Source organism: Natator depressus, chromosome 1 (genome assembly GCF_965152275.1).
Source record: "Natator depressus isolate rNatDep1 chromosome 1, rNatDep2.hap1, whole genome shotgun sequence".
In the NCBI taxonomy this organism is placed as follows: domain Eukaryota; kingdom Metazoa; phylum Chordata; order Testudines; family Cheloniidae; genus Natator; species Natator depressus.
Window position 1 is genome coordinate 228,113,680 of NC_134234.1, and position 19,696 is coordinate 228,133,375.

The following is a 19,696-nucleotide window of genomic DNA, read 5'->3' on the forward strand; positions in this document are numbered from 1 at the left end:
TGGAGGGATAGGGAGAATAGGAATACCACACACAAAACACTGTCCCAAGGCTGAGGGCTGGGTCAAAGCCTTGCAGCTCTGTTTGGCAGGGGTCAATTTGTTGAGTCACTGTCATTTCCTAGCACGTTTCACTTGGCACCCATCCTAGCTGAAGTGAAGAAATCCCAGACTGGTATGGCCCAGGCCCCTGTCAGCAGAAGGAACACATGGAAAAGCAGGGGGAGGGAAAGTGAGAAATTTAAACAATTTCGCTGTTTGCTCCCTTTACCCTTTTTCTCAGCCTCCTGATGAAAAAAGTCCCCTGACCAAAGCATGTCCTAAGGCATGATTACAAACTCCTGACTAACATGTTTCTGGTTTCCCCAGAAGACTCCTGCTTTTGGGTACCCTCTGTTCAGCCCCCAAACAGCTGCCTGAATCTCCTGAATTTATGGAGAGGCAGCTGCTTAGCCAGCATCAAGGAAGCTTTGTGCAATGGAAAATGGCCTTAGGGTACGTCTACACTGCAATCAGAGGTTTGACAGCCTGCATGGGTGACAAAAAGGTTACATACCCAAAGTCCTGGGTTGGCTTGTGCAGCCTGCATTGCTGTAGCTAATTTGCTGTTTTTATTCAAGCTGGCTAGAACAAAGGTAATTTGGGTATGTCTACACGTGCTGCAGTCACAACTCTGATTGCCGTGTAGACGTTCCCCTGGGAAACTATGGAGCAAAAAGGTGTGGAGTGAGCAGCCATAGCCAGACTCTGCATCAGGATAGAGCCAAAGACCTGAGGGGAGCAGGGAAAGCAGATCCTGATGGCAGGAGTAGGTCACTGCAGCTCAGCAAAGACAAGCAACAGAAGCTAGGGTGCAGACGCTTGTGTTGAAAGTAGGGATTTTTCAGCTGGAGTCTGTGCAAAACAGAATGAAGCTGGATGAAAATTGTATATGTGTTTAAAATAAATAAATAGATATCTGTGTTATCCAGTGAGATGTAAAACCAAGGTGTTATGCAGTGTGTGTGTGTGTGTGTGTGTTAAAGATCTCACAAGGCTTTTGAGCCCGCTGCCCAAGGATCAGAGTGTGAATCCAGGTGTCATGGCCAACCTCCCCCCTCGCACTTAAAATTTCAGCTGTGGTTTCAATGATATTTACCTTCCCCACCACATCTCCTTGTGATCCTGTTGTGCTACTCCATGTCCTCCTACTCTGGACAACACAGATTTCTATTTTATTTATTTATTTATTTTTAACACATGCACAATTTTCCTCCAATTTTATTGTGTTTTGGACAGGCTACAATTCCTGAATGAGCAACAGGAGACGTGGGGCTGGGCCTGAACCTGAGAAACATGGGTTCCGTTCCCTGCTCTGCCACAGACTTCCTGTATGGCCTTGGACAAATCACTTAGCTGTCTTAGTCTCCCGTCTGTAGAATGGGGGTAATAGCAGGGGTGTTCTGAGGATAAATACATTAAAGCTTGTGATGGGTTCAGTGATTATGGTCATGGGGACTGGATAGATAGATCATTATGAATCACATGCCCAGTTCTAACCTTTAATGCAAAACTTTGGTGCTTACAGTCTATGGTGGTGGTTTATCTGCATCATTTATACACCACCCAGCTCACCATGACTGAATCTCAGGAGACAGAGCTCTGGAATAACAGGGGATCTTGTGGATGAGGATTGAGGGAGTTTGAACAATATCTGACTGCCTGTCTGTGGCAGAAGCAGCAGTATTATTAATTTCTCATTGTCAGGAGCACAGAACAGAGGTTTAAAGGGAGACGCAATTGTCGGCAGTGGGTGCGATTTGCAAAATGTGTTAGCCACAGTAGTAGCCCCTGTGTGTGTTCTCTGGAATGTTGGTCTGCTTTTTCATTTTGAAAGCCATCCATCATTCAGTTCCTGTTCTCTCTGTTTTCCCCTCATCTTCCCCTACACACCCATTGTACCCTCACCTACTAGAATGTAATTCTTTTTCTAGAATGAGAACAACAATAGGGAGCCATTTAAAAAGACTGGAGTCTGCATTTCTTGGGAGGCCATAAATATGGTAAACCTGGGTAGGTCTGATTCTCAGAAGTGCATGACACCTACAACATCCATTGACTTAAATGGAGGTGTGAATGCCCAGCGCTTCTCAGGATTAGCATTTTGGTGTTTAGCATTAGTTTTCTGACTGGGATGATTTATGGTCTGTTTTGCTTTAATTGTCCGTATCTTATTTATAGGAATATGCACTCAGCGTTGAACATGTACAGTGAATAAGAACCTTGGCTCAGAAACTCAGAGGAATTTAGACACCTCACTTCCATTGACATCAATGAGAATTAGGCACCTTTTGAAGAGCTAGGCCTTTATGGTAAAAAGGGGGATGATACAGACACTTTGCTGTTTAATAACAAAGCAATGTAAACAAATGCTTTGCTTTCTTTTTTATTAGCTTTCTTTTAATTGGTTTCTATTATCTACCTTATCTAGCTAGGTGTTTCTGATGGCTTTACACACTGGTTAAACTCTGTTAAACAGCTGTCCATGTCAAGCCAGCATACCTTCCAGAAATGGCAAGTGGTGGGAAGAACTGTACAGATCCGGATACCTGTGCATTATGGAATGAATCTTGCATCTTCCTTTATAGGTAGGTAAGTCCCACCCCCCAGTAGCAGAACTAGCACAGGGATTTGGAAGTCCACACACGGTTCGTGCACCTTATGTAGCATGGAGCTCAGTTCTTCAGTGCCTCCCTGCATACCAGCTACTACCAAGATCCTCCTGTTCTTTCCCCCACATATAGGGCATGCTAGGATCATCTGACTATTGCATCCTTAGGGCGGAGATGATGGCAGTGGATTGACTCAAAAGCACTTTTGTGGTCTAGTAAGGTGAATTCCTTCCTGCCAGTGTCCCTTAAGAGCTATCAAGGACTCAATAATCAATCTGTGCACTGGAAGGGTGGATCTGGGCCTAGTGGTATAAATACACAAATAGCTAAAGCTATACCCACAGTATACAAAATGACACAATTAAACAATGAGTCAATTTACTCTTGAGAATACCCCTATCTGTTTAACCTCAGAGATGGATAAACATGTGTTGCTTTTTCAGGGAGAGAGACCAAGGGTGAAATTCAGAAAGGATGGGTATAGGGAAGTGTGATGGAGTGTCCACCTCACACAAGCACTGAGTGGACCAGAAGGAGTCAATTAACCTTAGAGATGCTGCACCTTCAGGGGAACCAGGTGCTGATAGAGCCTAATGGCAGATGAGTTGGAAGAGCATTATAAAGCCAGGACGTGAGCAGCAGCAGAGGCTGCAGGGAGGAGATCTGTGGTTACTCCCTCAAGGAAAAAAGGAGTTGGCTATGGACAAGGAGGAGATCCAAGGGGAGAATAAGCCCTGGGGTCCTGCCCTGGGCGAGGAAGTCTTACAAGAAGCCTACAGGGAAGAAGTAGCGATGGAGAGTGTAGGAAGCTCTGGGGGTAAACCCAGAGATAGGCAAGGAGATAGAGAGGTGGGGTAGGAAAGAGCCCAAAAACACAGCAACAGGGTCTGAGACTGAACAGATCTAGTTTGCTAGTCATAGGGTCCCTGGGCTGGAACCCAGAGTAGCAGGCAGGCCCCAGGACTGGAGTTGGAACAGAAGACTGTCTCAGATGGCATATGGACAGCTTGTCTAGTGGGACTTTGTTACCCTGGGGGAAAGGTGTGTGTGTGAGGAGACTGTATGCTGACTGGCTGGAGGGCTGAGTCATGAAGGGGGTGGGTTACAGCGTGAGTAATGTATGGAAAGGGGTGCCAGATGAGGTGAAAACTAATTCACAGATCCAGCCCCAAGGAGGCTAACCTATGGTGACTGTACTCTTCCCCCACTTCACTGGGGGAAGTAAGTTTACACTTTGGAAAGTGGGTGTGAATCAAAGGAAGTCTAAGTTGCTGTCTCGTGTACATTGAGGGAAACGAGGAGAAGACGTAGGGGGGCGGGGAACTAACTTACACAGCCCTTAGCAAACTTAGACTTCCTTAAAGCTCACGGGGCTCGACTCTTTTACTGGTATAAATCAAGTGTACACTGAAATCAGTGTGAAATCAAATGTATACTGAAGTTAAACGTGTGAGGAAAATCAAGACCATAGACTTGATTACCCACTTCCAAATTTATCTCTTGATGTTATATTTAACACTGAAATAATAACTGTCGATAATCTGCAAAAACAACTGTGAGGAAATAAAATGGGGTGAGACTAAACCTCAGACAGAAAAAAAAGGCTGTTAACAGAATGAGGTTATATTGTGTAACTCTTTTTGTGACATAAATGTCCGGTCAGCTCAAACATTAACACAGGCTGACCTTTTCAACCCACTAAGCAGAGGCAGGCATGACAGCAATTCCTGTGGCATGACACTTTCACTGAATGACATAATTCTCTGCTAATTTCTTGAAAAACCTATGATGAAATATACACTAAGACAACTGTTCTGGCCCTTCCAGACCCCTGTGAGTCAGAGACTAATTTTTCCCGTTAGAAACAAATGAAACATCACAGCCGGTTTTCTGAAAGCTGTGACAATTAGAGAGGGATTGGGTTGTTTTTTTTTTATATGGACTTAGACTGTACTGTTTCCATAGTTGGATCTACTTAAATCACTTGAAGTTCTTTTCACCTCCCTTTATTTTGACCAGGTCTGTAGTTAGAGACCTGGGATATTTGTAGTGCTAATGTGTTTTGGAAGGCTAATTTTTCCCTATGTTAGGAATGTTATGATTGCTATACAAGGGGACCAGATGACTCTTGGGTTTGGTAACAGAATAGGGAGTCTCCCTTCTAGGTAACCAGTTGGCCCACATCAGTACTAATCAAAGGTCATTCTCATCTAATGGATACTTGGTGGTCTCTGTGAAATGAATTGGTAGTCTCAGTACAGTGGTCACGTGCCCATATAACAAGCACCATAATAAATGGCACTGATTGGTACCCTGTCAGCATACTCAGCAGCAAAGCCAATGGATGAATAGACACGTAAAGCTATGAACTGCCATTGCACCACCTAAAGATGACCACCTTGAGCTGGAGGAGCTAAGACAGTAGCAGCAAAGGAGGGAAGCTTGCTTGGGCAGTGCTTATGCTGTATCTATTTTGTGGATAAAGAAAGGACTTGAGTTTTCAGAGCTGTCTATCTAGGCAATGCAGAATAAAGCTCCCTAACTATACACATCACCTTCTCACACACATATACCCACACCCACTCAAGAAACCGACACCTTTCCTGCCACCAGGAAATCAACAGGGACTAACGAGAGTCACCCAGATGATGTGTGTTAGCTAAACGTGTTGTAACTTTGACTTTTAAGACAACCCTTTATTATGTGTATCTACCTAGTTGGAGGCAGGGTGGAAAAAAATTAGGTACTGTAAACAATTTTGAATGGATCTGAGAGCCATCAGAAGGACTGTCAGGTATGATCAACCAGAACAACTGAGCAAATCCTTTTGTGAGGGGTATCTATGCTGATAAATCAAACATATCAGAGGACTCCACTAGATATATCTGGCAGAGGACTTGGAAGAAAAGTTAGAGCTCTGAGACCCAGACAGGAGAATATGTCTGCCCAAGAGGATCAAAGGAAAAACTGGATTGTTAGAAATGTAAGGTGTTCTCTTTCCTTTTCATTGAACTAAGATGAGGGATTCTTATCCAGATTACTTTATGCAAAGCTTAACCCCAGATATATTATGCAGATCTTTTCTTTTGTTTTAAAATGCTTCCCTCTATTTTAATAAATCTTTCTTCAATACAGCTAAACAGGTCTTACACAATTGCCTGAGTAATTTTTTGCAGACAACTATGAAAAAAGCTAAAACTCTGAGGAGAGGCCAAGAAAGGAAAAGGGTTCTGAAACCATACCCCACTTGTATGTCTCCATCAACAGGCTATGGGCCAAAGAGATCCTATCCCAGAAGATGTGTCATGTGCAGAGTTGTGGTCAGACTGACACACAGGAAAACACTTAAGGACCAAAGTGGAGACATGAGTTGAAGGGGGACTGGTGACACTGTATGAAAAAGTCAATACGATATTGTAACAGGACTTGCTGGCCCTTTAAGGGAGACTGTTAGCCCAACAAGGCCCGGTTCCCAGGTCAGCCCAGAATGAAGACATTCCAGGAATTCTAGCTTCCAAGCTGATGGGAGCTAGAGACCTGACAGTGAGTCATAGTGGGGAAGGGAGCTGGACTATAAGTTAATTCCCTTTCCATAGTGTGATAGGAAACAGCGAGAGAGTGTGCTGTGTGGTGGTTCTCCCTGCTGAGAAACTCTTGAGGGGAGAAAGGGCTTCGGGGAGGGGATGTGGAGTGGGAAGGAAAATAATGAACTTGAGCTCTGCATCTCCCAACTGGAAAAGGACTTTCTAGAAGAAGCCTATAACCTTAGGAGGCTAGTAATTATAGCCACTGGGTACTCTGGGTGTACTCTGAGGGACGGCCCATGAAGGGAGTGAGGTTGGAGGAGACACCTGCTCTTATCATATAGGCCCTTTGTATTTATTTGAAGGAGGGAGGGAGCTCCCCTATGACTGTGTGGCAACACCTGGAGATGGCGTACTTATATCCTTGCACCAGGAGATGTGAACCCCTGACAGAAGGGGAGAAATTCTTATGGATCCTGGAGAGAGGGTTGTAGCCTGGGGAATGAGTAGCTGAGCGAAAGGTTGCTTTGGTTGGAGTGTGACTGTGTTTTTTTGTTTTGGGTTTTTTTTTTCCTTTTGACTTTTGTTTGCTCTGGAAAGGATGGGGTTTTTGGATTAGCCAGAAAACAAAACTACCCATGAAGAAGGGAACTGAGGCAGCGGATGCATCTCTGCATGGGAGAGGTAAGGTTCCCCATTACAGATGCATTGAACCAGTAAGACAACAAAAACAATGGAAGTATAGAAGAATACAAAAATTGCAAACTGCTGCACAATTTATATCAAAGGTTGTAGGACAAAAATTATTATAATACTGAGTAATTTGAGGAATATATATATTCCAGTGTAATTAAAGATTGTCATAATATTACAGATAGACAATTGGGAAATGTTAAGACTGAATTCTTATTTTATCTCACCCACTGTTCCCTATATTCCTAATCTGGGCAAGATTGTGCTCGTCTTTATGGATTTTTCTAGATTAGGAAAAGAGGATGAAGTTAAATTGGGAGTTAAGTGTCTTAACTCACTCCAATTTTTTCTCCTAATCTAGACAAACTATGTGGCACTCTCTGTAGAGCAAAAAAGGTACTTATGTCAGTTGTTAGCCCAATCTGATCTACTTAACTTGGCTGAAAACCCTGATTAGCACATGCGGACACAACTTCAGACAGTTTTAGCTGGTTGTGCTGTAGTCAAGGTGGGAACACGACTGAATTAAGTTAACTCTGTTGAGGTAACTCAGTAGAAAAAGCACCTTTCTGACTATGGACAGGCCCTTTGTTGGTACACGCTGGTCTTGTGTTGATAATAATTTAAAGATGTGATGTTAAATTATGCTAGCCAGTTTGAGCTAACACATTCTAAAACACTAGTCAAGACTAAGCACATTTTTCTACTCTGGTACATGCTAAACTGGTTGAATTAAAGCCCAGGGGTAGAAGGAGAGAGATCAAACCAACTAACCTCATTTAACATCATACCTAGTTAAATACTAATTAAAACAAGGAGAAGGGAGAATGAGTAAGGTGCAAGGAGCCTTCTCACTCCCTTGAGTGGCCCATGTATGGATCAGGCACACTTGCAGTCCCTGAGTACAGATAAGTTTAAGGACTGCCCCCCATTGGAGTGCCTATGGAGTGAAGCTGGAATATCAGCGCATGGGAAGAATGCTGCATGCTCCAAAAGGTGTAGCAGCAGGTACGTTGATTCTGAACTTCTGGGAGGCATTCTGACTGACACACAACGGTGCCTTAAAGTAAAATGCCTTAAAGTTCACTTCAGGATGACAATGAACTTGGACTCTGCTCAGTGTTTAGAAGAAAACACTTGAAAGTCTTTGCAACCACAAAGACCTGAAAGAAACAATACTCATTCTTGGAATTCAGGAATAATTTTAGCGATAAACAAAAACTGGCTGTAACACCCCACCTCAGCCCTCACTTCAGCTGCAACCAGCTGAGGGGAGAGGAGTAACTGCTTTCTGTGCAATCACATTGTATTCTTGCTGTCAGAAAAGAAAGGAGTATAAAGCCTATCACACAGAAGAGCTCAGAATAATCCAGAAAGAGAGTGAGAACATGGATTGGGTAAGTAACTTTCTTCCCACGTACAGCAGTTGACTCAACTCTCTTACATTATGTCAGCACGGACGTGACATTAAAGCTGAGCTTCAACAGTAAGTGGAGACCATCCTTACCCACTCCCCTTTGTCCAGGACAGCACCCTCTGTGTGAGCCTCCCACAGCTAGTTTAAACAAATCTTGGCCCCCTGCAAAGTGTTTACAGGGCCTCTGGCTGTGTGCAACCCAACTTCCACCTACCCAAATCTGTCCCACCTCCTCTGACAACTCAGGTGGAGGTTTCAGTCCCATGAAGGTCCATGTATACGGGGTGGGAGGAGATAGGAGAATATTGGCTAGAGGCCTTCTGTTAAATAGGACCGGGGGCATCCATGTGATGTGCTCCTGCCAGGGATGTGATAACAAGGGACATATCCTGATTCTCCAGCAGCTTTTGTTCCATGCCTTTGACACTTGAGCATGAGCAGCAAACATGACACTAGCATTACAACTGTCCCTGGTCAGCTGCTGTTTGGCAGCACTGAGTGACTCAGTTCTGGAGCATCTTACCATGTTTTTTGGTTCTGTATGTCAGAGGCATTATTTCTGAGGAAGGACAAAGTTGTGTCAGCACATAGAACATGCTATGTGATTATATGATATCTTGCAATGTCGTGGGGGGATAAAGTGGAAAACAGACCTATGAAAAGTTGGGTGGGGGAGCAGGCAACTGTCCCTGCTGCCCCATAATAACAAATGACCTCCCTGCTATATGGTAACTGCACTGTAACTGAAAAGATGTTCCCTGCCTGAGTCTATAGGAGACAGCCAAATCTACCCCACAGTGCCAAGCCTGAGTAGCTGAGCTCTAGAGAGATCTCCAGGTGGAGAAGAAACCCTCCCCACAAGGCAGTAATAGGCAGTGGTTCTGATCTGAGGAGGCTGCTCCAGCCTATTGGTATGTTAAGCTTGTAGGCTGTCATTGCAAATTTTAGGGTTTTTTTCTGGTCTTGCTTGTAGGCTAGGGGGCTCTTTGGAGAAGCATGCAAGCCTGGCCTAGCAGCAATCAGTCTGCAGCCAACCAGCCTATAGTAAGGTGGGGTGAGTTATGACTCTCTGTCTTAAGGAACAGCCTTCTTTGTCTCTCTCTGTTTGGGGTTCTTGTGTGTTATCATTCTGAAATCTAAGAATGAAAGTAATGTTTCATTGCAACCTTCCAGCAAGAATATTTGTTTTTAATCTAAGTTCTGTGTGTGTACATGGAACATAGACTAACCTCCAAGGTGCTTTGGGCAACCCCTCTACAATGGGGTGGGTAGAACACAGAGGAGCTGTGCAGTAGTGAAAACTCAGAACCGTCTCTTCCTCCCACCCTCACCAGCTCTGCTCTGTGCCATGCATGGGGTGAACATATCTTGTGTAGTCCTCAAATCCATCTGCTCCAGCCAGTGCATTATTTCCAATGCCAAAAGGACTTCCACAGCCATAGTGGCTGGATCTGGATTGTCCCATAGTGAACATACTTCAGATGAGAGCCTCCTCCCCAGGGGGCCAAGTCAGTAGAAGCTGTATGTTGTCAGAAGATGTAAGTTACTTTCCCCTGGGCAGAGGTAGTAGAAGTTGTGCTGAGTAGTCTCCTTTAGGATTCACTGCTCTCTGGATAAGATGGTTGGAACTTGGAACTGAGTTCAGCTTGTCTTAGATGGGAGATGAGTCTCTCTGGATCAAGCCAGGAGAAGCCACATGCACATCTTAAAAATATGGGATTTGCTGGTGATTTTTCTGCATTCTCAGCTGTTGCAGTTTATTATTCTTAAGGTTTAAAGAAAAATATTCTGTTTAGCGAGGATTTAACAACCAATCTTTCTTTCACTTTCAGATACAGGATCTATGGGATCTCCTTACTTCAGCAATAATGCTAGAGCCTGGGGATCTGATTGAATTTCAGAGAATGGGATACCAACACTGGGGCATCTATGTGGGAAAGGGACATGTGGTCCACTTCACATTTCCAGGTAAATAAGAATAAAAAGATGAATCCTTCCATAGATTCATCACATAATCCAAAATTATCATCTGATGTTTTGACCCTTGCATAAAAATGATCTCACTGCAGTTCCCAGTCGGACAGATGTGCACAGCACATGACCCATCATTACAATTTACACTAATTGGTCTGTTGGCATTCTCATCAGATAGATGAAGGCCTGAATGGGTCCTGGAGATTGAACTCTTGTTTCACCCAAGTGATGTCCGCTCTAGGTATGTGGCTAAAGCATACTGAGATTGTTGGGTGGCAAGATGGGGGAAGGACACTTGTGAAAAGGCAATAACCAAAACTGTTCCGTCTACTCTTCCTCCTGCCTGTGATCCTCTGATCTTCAAAGCTGTACGTAGTCTGAGCCTTTCTTGATGCATCTCAGAGTCAGAAGAGCCCTAGCAATTTCTCACACTTAAATCACAAACCAAAAGTCACTGATCAGTCAGAGCTCTGCTAGCCCTTCCTTGGCTCAGCCACAGCTAGAGAAGATTCAGTCTCCACAATAAGCTCCAAGCAGTTTGGGCCCAGAATTTGCTCAGATTGCTCAGATTTGGGCACCAGATCTGACCCTTCCACCTCTCCCTCAACATTTTAGTTCATCAGTAGCGCTTAGTGTCTCAACTCTATCTAGCTAACGTACTCATGTGGCCTCCATTACCACAGTATCTGAGAACCTCACAATCTCTACTATATTTACCCTTCCTTTAAAGTACTATTATCCCCATTTTACAGATGCGAAACTGAGGCAGAGAGAGAGACTGTGCCTCAAGTAAGCCAAATGTATCATGGGAAGTCTAAGGAATAACAGAGTCTTGCATTCAGGTCTCCCAAATCCCAGCTTTCCACCTAACCACCCAATTACCTTTCCTCTTACTTCCAACAGGCGATACTGTATATCTTCGCATATCTCAGTCAGGAGTTGCTCTTCTTGGGCCAACCAAGAGAAGCAGTGCTAAGTATGTCTTTTCTAGATATCACTCTTAGAGCTGGCTGAAATTTTTTGGACAAATATCTTATTCACTGAAAAACAGCTTGGGGTCAACCAAAACTATTTACCAAATTTGGGTCACATTGGAGAAAAGTTTCAGCTTAAACATAATTTTTAAAAAGTTGAAACATTTTGTTTTGACATTTTCTAAACAAAACATTTTGACTTGGTTTTGAAATCTAGCTCATGTTTTTAAAATAACGAAACTAGAGTAAAAAATCTATCCAAAGACTAAACAGAAAGTAATGAAGGAGTTTCATTCTGAATCTAACAAAACGTCTCATTCAGCCCAAAACAAACTTTTTTGGGGGGATTTTTTCGCTCCAGTTCAGCCACTGAACCAAAAAAAAAAAAAAAAAAATCACTTATTTCCGAGGATCTAGTCACTCCTGTCAGATCTGACACTTGCCCTGGGCAAACTGCCAACCCTCTTTCACCTCTCATTAGCTGTCTTTTTTTTTTTTTTTTTAAAAGAGTTGGAAGAGGGATTGAATAATATGCTTAATGGAGAATTCTTCAAAGCCAAAGTGCAAAAGGAGCGTCTGAGGAACGTGGCTCATGTGTCAAGCTATGCTGTAAACAACCAATTAGATAAAAAGCACCCTCCATTACCTCTTCCTCATGTGGTAAAGAGAGCTGAGCACCTGGTGGGGAAGAATATAGACTACAATCTAGTTATGTCTAACTGTGAACATTTTGCCACTATGATGAGATATGGCATTGCTGAATCACAGCAGGTGAGTCTGGTTCCTTCACCTGATCTCCATTTAGAAATGACTCCCTAGGGGCATGATTCTGTTTTGATTTGCATTTGTATTACATCAGTGGAATGATTTCAAGATTGACATCAGGATAACAGAACAGAAGCAGGCCTTAGATATTTATAGAATATAAAGCAATATTGGTACTCTGGTCAAACAAGGAACAAATTAACGTATCTGACTGTTACATAATAGAGACAAGATAGATGAGGTGATATCTTTTATTGGATCAACTTGTATTAGTGAAAGAGACAAGCTTTCCAGCTCCACAGAACTTTTCAGGTGCGACAAACAAACAGAGAAATGCTCTCAAATTGGGTGCAGTGCCTCACTTTGCTTGACCAAATATGGGATAAACCAGGGAGACAAAAGATGACTTTGAAACAGTTCAGTGCCAGTCATTTCTGAACACTTTCTCTGATTTCATGGGACATACCTCCCGTGCTGATCCTGGAATCAGAAAAAAACAAAACCAGCTATGTTTTGCCCTTCCCCACTCACCCCCAATGGGAAAGAGTATAACTGACAGGTCTGTATTAGATACAAAAGTGGTCAATTCTGAGATTCTAGCTCAAGTGAATCTTCATTCTGATTATGAACTTGGCTTTTTGTTTTAGGCAGTTTACTTTGAAGTGGATGAAGGTTTTGTGACGCAGATAAAGAAATGGCTAGCCGAAATCAAGGAGTAGCTTGTGGATCGGTGAGTATGCACTATGGCATTTAAATGGGCACTGACTTCTTAGATAGAGATCAATTGCACCTACATTGATGCAACATACAGCCCATCATACACAAGTACCAAAGGTAAATTATTTACCTATATGTCCCTGAACAACTTTCACATTATTGGTAGGAGGGTCATCTTCCCTACTCACAAAAGGAGAAGATCTGAGCCCCTTCCCGATTAATGGTGGGTTTGTGGAGGAAGGACATGATCCTTTCTCTCAACATAGACTCCACATAACTAAGTCCACTTACACTAACAAAGGAACAGTCTCTCTTCTCCCATAAAATCTCTGCCCTCTTCACACAAATGACGATCAACCTCCCCCAGTGCAGCCCACATGTTCATGAGTGGTGTCCAAGACTCCTTCATACATTACTAAAAAAGGGGAAATTCTCCCTCACTACCTCCCTGAGCATGAATATTGAGTGCAATAATCATCAAATTTGGGGGACTGGAAAAAGCTCTTGGAAGTATGTTAAATGGCCTTGGTTATTTACTCCGGACGCAATGGAAAATTGGATTGCTAGAGAAAGAACCTCTTCTACCTGAAGCAGCATTCAGAGGCTAGGAATAACTGACTTGAAAAAAAACAAGTAAAATACTTACTAATAACCCATGTGCACTCTCCTCCTTCTACTTTGTGGTGCTTTGGTATTCTGTATACTGAACATTTCTAAGAGCTGTGCCTATGTGTCCAGACTAGTGCTGGTCAAAAAAAAAAAAAAAAAGGTAAGTATCATTCACAAAGGCTCAAAAGAAATCAAAATTTAGTTTTGTTTAAAAAACTTTCCTTTTTTTCAATGTATTGATTTTTATTTTTATTTCATTTCAGTAGGGAGAGGGAACATTCTCTTACTTTTTAAAATTTTTCCCCTGGACAAAGGTAGGGGTAGCAGAGAGACAGAGTAATTATATTCCTAACAAAATAACATTCAATGTTTCTGGAATATTTTAACACTTAGTTTTGAAATTTTTCATTGAAAAAACAAAGTTTCATGCACTTTGGTTGAAAAGGCATTTTCTGTTTAAATAACAAGTTTAAATGGAACGTTTTGACCAAGTCTAATAGAGACAACAGCCATTTTGTTCTCCGGTTGTTGCACCCTGTTAATGAGGAAACATGACTATTGTGTTGTCTCTCTCATGGAGACCTTCCTTTCCTTGTTTTCCTTGGCTGAAATAAGTCATGTTGGACTGAAACTATATGGTTGCTATTTGTGTTTCAAAAATGATAATGTGCCTGATTCTGCTCTCAATTAGTTTTACACCAATGGAATATTGTTGACTTTAACTGAGATTATTCTTAAATTTACCATTTGTATTGAGGTAGCCCCTAGGAGTCCCCATCACAGACCAGAACCTTGTTGCGCTAGGTGCTGTACAAACAAAGAACAAAAAGTCAGTCCATTTCCCAAAGAACCTACAATATAAGAGCCAATGAGTAGATACTGACATGGGAACATGAAGAAAGAATGAGATACTACTGCTCAGCATGACAGACAGTGGTCGCAGCTAGAGATGGTAGAAAATGTTTTGATTGAACCGTTTTCCATTGGAAAATGCTGTCTCATGGAAAGCTAAATGTTTTGTGGGAACGTGTAGATTTTGATGGAAAAATTTCAAAATGTTTCATTTTGATGAGGCTTTTTGACTTTTTGTATTACATTGCAATAATCAATGTTATAATGCAATATAAAAAATAGTGTCAATGTTTCTGAAACAAAATATTTCAGAATACTTCATTCCAACAACCTCCTCCCCCCCAAAAGACCTGGAGATTATCTTTTCACCCTTAATTGTGACAAAAACAAATTCTGAAATCTTGAATTTTGCAGAGTTGTATGGGGGCCTCCTCCCAAAGCATGAGGGACAGCATGGGGAGAAAGCACAAAGGTAGCTGTTTGAAAATTTAACAAGTGGGTGATGAAGATTGGCCCCGTAGAGTTGCTCTTGGTTTAGACTGGTGTAGAAGGGAACAAAACCGGTAATCTTAACAGGAGTTTATGCTTATGAATACTGACAGTCCTGGATACTGATGTCCTTTATATATCCTAAGAACAGGGACAATACAGACAACAGTGATAGTCACCTCACTCTACTAATGTATGCCATGCTTGCCTGTGAAGACATTACCTCTCAAAATGAGGGGAGTTTATCCTCTTTGGCCTTTCTACTGAGATCAGAGAAGGGTACCACATATTGCATAGTGGTGTTATTAAATATGTGGCCACTTGGAAATGGCCTGAAACCCACTCATGTCTCACAGCTCACAAAACAAATCTCAGATACTAGAAAATTTACACCACGACTCACATGGGCTGGATGGGAAACCAGCAATCTATACTGGATGTGAAAGCCATGATTTTCCACTGCCAGGCTCCTGAGCTTGTCCTTGGACTGTAATAGCTGTAGGGCTGAGTTATGTTATATGCTCTGTCGGTAAGGTCACTCTGCTAAAATGCAGCCAGTTAGAACTATGGGACTGCTTTTACAAAGATACTTTCACCTACTCTGTTAATGTGTTCTTCCCGTCAAACAGCATGACACTCAACCCTGTGTCTACAGAAAGAAATGCCTTTTGTGCAGGAGTTTCGGAGAGTAAAAAAGGCAGCTAGATACTTTGCAAACCTAAACCTCTTTTCTATTCAATGCTAATCAAATCAAAATAAAAACCTAAATAGTCAAACTCCAGCCATGAAAACCCAGAGCTTCCTGGATAAATCATCAGTTCCAATATGCCTAGACCTAAATGTATTGTCCTGATGTGTCTGAGAGAATCTGCCAGTCATCTGGAGGAGAACTGGCCACAAACTGAGGGGCTGACCAAGCAGAGAAAGAGACATCAAAGACTATATCCTATAGCAAAACACTTTAAGAATCACTTTAAGAATTAAACTGCTTAGTTCAGACCTTCCAGGGAGGGGGCTAATTATTTTGATTGCGATTTGTTGGACATATATTAAAGAGATTGACCAAAACTAATTACAGGAATCTTATTTCATATAAGTTTCACAGGAATATGTGGAATGGAAACCCTGTTTTCCTGCCCATTCTAGTCACAGCACACCACCTGCCTCAACATCGTCAGGTATTTTTACAGGTATCAGAGCAAAGAAGAGTTTGAAGGAGGATTCTGAACAAGGACAATGAAGTGGCTTTGGTCTCCACTTAGTCAGTTCTTCAGGGAAGAGTTTGTGTCTTCCCATTCCATCTGTTTGTACAAAGTCTAGCACAAAGGGGCTTCAATGTCACTGGGACCTTTGGACACTACAATCAGCATATGCACACTCCTGCAAGCACCTAAAAATATGTGCAAATACACTAGAGCCAGTCAGAAAATCAAAAGCTTTCCTGCAGTAAACTCAGTGGGAAAAATCACCATTCCCATTTTTGGAGTGACTGTTTTCCCTTAGAATTTTCATTCTTAATTTAAACCATGTTTCTTTTCAAAATATTGTTTCAAAACTTTTTTTTCCCTTTGGCATAAAATGTCATTTTGGTTTTTGGAAACTGAAAAATTTCAGGTTTCCATTTTCAGTTTTTAGATATACAGGGGTGTCCCCTCGTTTTCTCTTTATCTTCACATACTTTCTTACTTTTGTCTTTCTGGAGAAAGGGAGGGAAGAGTAAAAAAAAAATTAAAAGGTGGAGGAACTTGAAAATCCAAAGCCAGAAATGGAAAAATTTATTTTTTTCAGTTTCCAAAAACTGAACTAAAACAACCTTTTACATCAAAAAGAAATGAACAATGTCACTGCAAAGGGTTGGTCTGAAATGAAACATCAGTGATGCTGAGGCTGCAGAATTTGGCAATTTTAGAAGGTATAACGTTCACCATTTTGCTGCAGAAAAGTGCCCAGCATTTTCCCTCTTTTTGACCTGCTTACAGCTGCCTCTGCTTCCCCATTAATCCCCATTTAATTGAAGGAAATTAGATTACGGTGCATATTTTATCCAATGGAGCCAGGTAGCAGGGAGTAAGGGAGCCCGATTGTACTGAGGGAATGGGGCAGTGTGAAGTGTAGGTTGAAAAGCTGCCTGGATAACAGTATGATAGCCAAGACCTAGGAGCCAACTTGGAGAAGCAGGAGTTGACCTGCTGAAGCAGGATCCACACGCTGCTTCCCTGGCACACATGGGGAGGAGTCTCTGTCCAGGGCAGCTTGGACAACATGGTAGCATCCGAGGAGCAGGAAGTGGAGCTGGACCACCTGAAGAGCACAGTGAACAAAACCATCCTCAGAAATAATCACTCTCAAAAATAATTGATGAATATTATGGCAACGAGTGTTTTCAGTTATGAGCCATGGTTGTACACATTTATGTGAGGTTGGGAGGATGGGAACAAGGGACAATTCATGGTAATGGAATAAATGGAATTTCGTGTTTGGTGCAATGTAATATAGGGCTTGTTGCCACAGAACTTGCTCTAGTTGTACCACTGAGTTCATAGTGCCTGGGTATGGGGAATATGTTAGCTCCTTTCCTGCTGGGTTTAAGGCAGGAAGTGGGTTGGGTACATCCTGGTACCCCTGAGAGGTGCTCTCAGATCTTCTTCCCTTGCAGAAGGGTGGCTACAGGTGGGGTCAGTTTTCTTTTTCTGGGTGGGGTGTGCTTTGACCTCTAGCTCCATTGTTCCTTTTCAATCTCTTTTATTACAAAATGGGAAAACAAATGGACTCTGGATTAAAATAGGGAGAATGAGGCTACAAAGGTGAGAAGATAGATTTGGGGATAGTGCTCAGGCTCAGAACAGCCAGTCCACATCTATGCCCCATACCGGCACCTCTCTGAAGTTATTACTTTGTTCTCCAGAATCTCAACTTTCATTTTTAAAAAAAAATAAATATTTAGCTATTATGTTGGTGAAGAAAATGTCAAAAATGCAAACTGAGGCCAGGTCTACATTACACACTTACACTGGTATAACTATGTCACTCAGGGGCATGAAAAATCCACACCCCTGAGCGACGTAATTATACTGACCTTAACCCCCACCATGTCGACAGGGCTATGTCGGTGGGAGAAGCTCTCCTACCAACATAGCTACTGCCTCTCACACAGGTGGAGTGACTAAGCCAACAGGAGTGTAGCCATCGGAGTGAGTCTGCAAAGAGACTGGATAGCTCTGAAAGGTGTGAACTGCCTCATTCATTACATTATGCTGTAAACTCAGGTGCCCAATGATGATCATTTAAATGTCAATATGGTTAACTATTCCATTCCTCATGCAAGAGCAGAGAGTAGATTACAAATCTGCACCATTTACTATGAATGACATCTCATTTTGGTGCTTTATGTGAGTTGCATTTGGGAGATAACGTAACTTTGTTTTCTCCAGTCAAGAAGGAGCCAAGCATAAAGATCTAGCAGAACCCACAGGCAATTCAAGCCCTACAAAGGGGAGCCAATCTCAAGGAGCTCAGAGAGCACACACAATCATATTTTCAACATCTGCACAATCCACAGTTAGCAGGATCCCATTTTGGTGACTCACATTGAGCTTAGAGGAGTTTAGAAGAATATCACCATTTCCCCCTTGTCTTACCCTGAGAGTGGTGGTTAGATTTTACATGGGAGAAATCAAGAGGTTTGTCATAAACATACAGCTAAGGGTAGCATAAAATCCCTCCTTTACCTGTAAAGGGTTAAGAAGCTCAGATAACCTGGTTGGCACCTGACCAAAAGGACAAATAAAGGGAGAATAGATTCATAGATACTAAGGTCAGAAGGGACCATTATGATCATCTAGTCCGACCTCCTGCACAACGCAGGCCACAGAATCTCACCCACCCACTCCTGCGAAAAACCTCTCACCTATGTCTGAGCTATTGAAGTCCTCAAATCGTGGTTTAAAGACTTCAAGGAGCAGAGAATCCTCCAGCAAGTGACCCGTGCCCCATGCTACAGAGGAAGGCAAAAAACCTCCAGGGCCTCTTCCAATCTGCCCTGGAGGAAAATTCCTTCCCGACTCCAAATATGGTGATCAGCTAAACCCTGAGCATATGGGCAAGATTCACCAGCCAGATAACCAGGAAAGAATTTTCTGTAGTAACTCAGATCCCACCCCATCTAACATCCCATCACAGGCCATTGGGCCTATTTACCATGAATAGTTAAAGATCAATTACCAAAATCATGTTATCGCATCACACCATCTCCTCCATAAACTTATTGAGTTTAATCTTAAAGCCAGATAGGTCTTTTGCCCCCACTGCTTCCCTTGGAAGGCTATTCCAAAACTTCACTCCTCTGATGGTTAGAAACCTTCATCTAATTTCAAGTCTAAACTTCCCAATGACCAGTTTATATCCATTTGTTCTTGTGTCCACATTGGTACTGAGCTTAAATAATTCCTCTCCCTCTCTGGTATTTATCCCTCTGATATATTTATAGAGAGCAATCATATCTCCCCTCAACCTTCTTTTAGTTAGGCTAAACAAGCCAAGCTCCTTGAGTCTCCTTTCATAAGACAGGTTTTCCATTCCTTGGATCATCCTAGTAGCCCTTCTCTGTACCTGTTCCAGTTTGAATTCATCCTTCTTAAACATGGGAGACCAGAACTGCACACAGTATTCCAGGTGAGGTCTCACCAGTGCCTTGTGTAACGGTACTAAAACCTCCTTATCTCTACTGGAAATACCTCGCCTGATGCATCCCAAGACTGCATTAGCTTTTTTCACAGCCATATCACATTGGCGGCTCATAGTCATCCTATGATCAACCAATACTCCGAGGTCCTTCTCCTCCTCCGTTACTTCTAATTGATGCATTCCCAGCTTATAACTAAAATTCTTTTTATTAATCCCTAAATGCATAACCTTACACTTCTCACTATTAAATTTCATCCTATTACTATTACTCCAGTTTACAAGGTCATCCAAATCTTCCTGTATGATTTCCCGGTCCTTCTCTAAATTGGCAATACCTCCCAGCTTTGTATC

General features: G+C 42.4%; 2 protein-coding genes across 2 annotated transcripts in view; one reads left to right on the forward strand and one right to left on the reverse strand.

Moving 5' to 3' along the window:
- Positions 1-19,696, reverse strand: part of STK38L (serine/threonine kinase 38 like) — a 166,710-nt gene that overhangs the window by 117,312 nt on the left and 29,702 nt on the right. The gene's annotated exons all lie outside the window — the stretch shown is intronic.
- LOC141976261 (phospholipase A and acyltransferase 3-like) lies at positions 10,136-12,714 on the forward strand. Its single transcript, XM_074937164.1, has 3 exons — positions 10,136-10,250; positions 11,739-12,001; positions 12,643-12,714. The coding sequence occupies exons 1-3, from the start codon at positions 10,151-10,153 to the stop codon at positions 12,712-12,714; spliced, it is 435 nt and encodes a 144-aa protein (XP_074793265.1). The 5' UTR covers positions 10,136-10,150.

Bases quoted from the DNA above. Each gene is read 5' to 3' on its own strand.
- LOC141976261 (XM_074937164.1), top strand. From the start codon at position 10,151: ATGCTAGAGCCTGGGGATCTGATTGAATTTCAGAGAATGGGATACCAA. The intron at 10,251-11,738 runs GTAAATAAGAAT...TTTTTTTAAAAG, and splicing joins GGTCCACTTCACATTTCCAG to AGTTGGAAGAGGGATTGAAT. The intron at 12,002-12,642 runs GTGAGTCTGGTT...TTTTTGTTTTAG, and splicing joins GCATTGCTGAATCACAGCAG to GCAGTTTACTTTGAAGTGGA.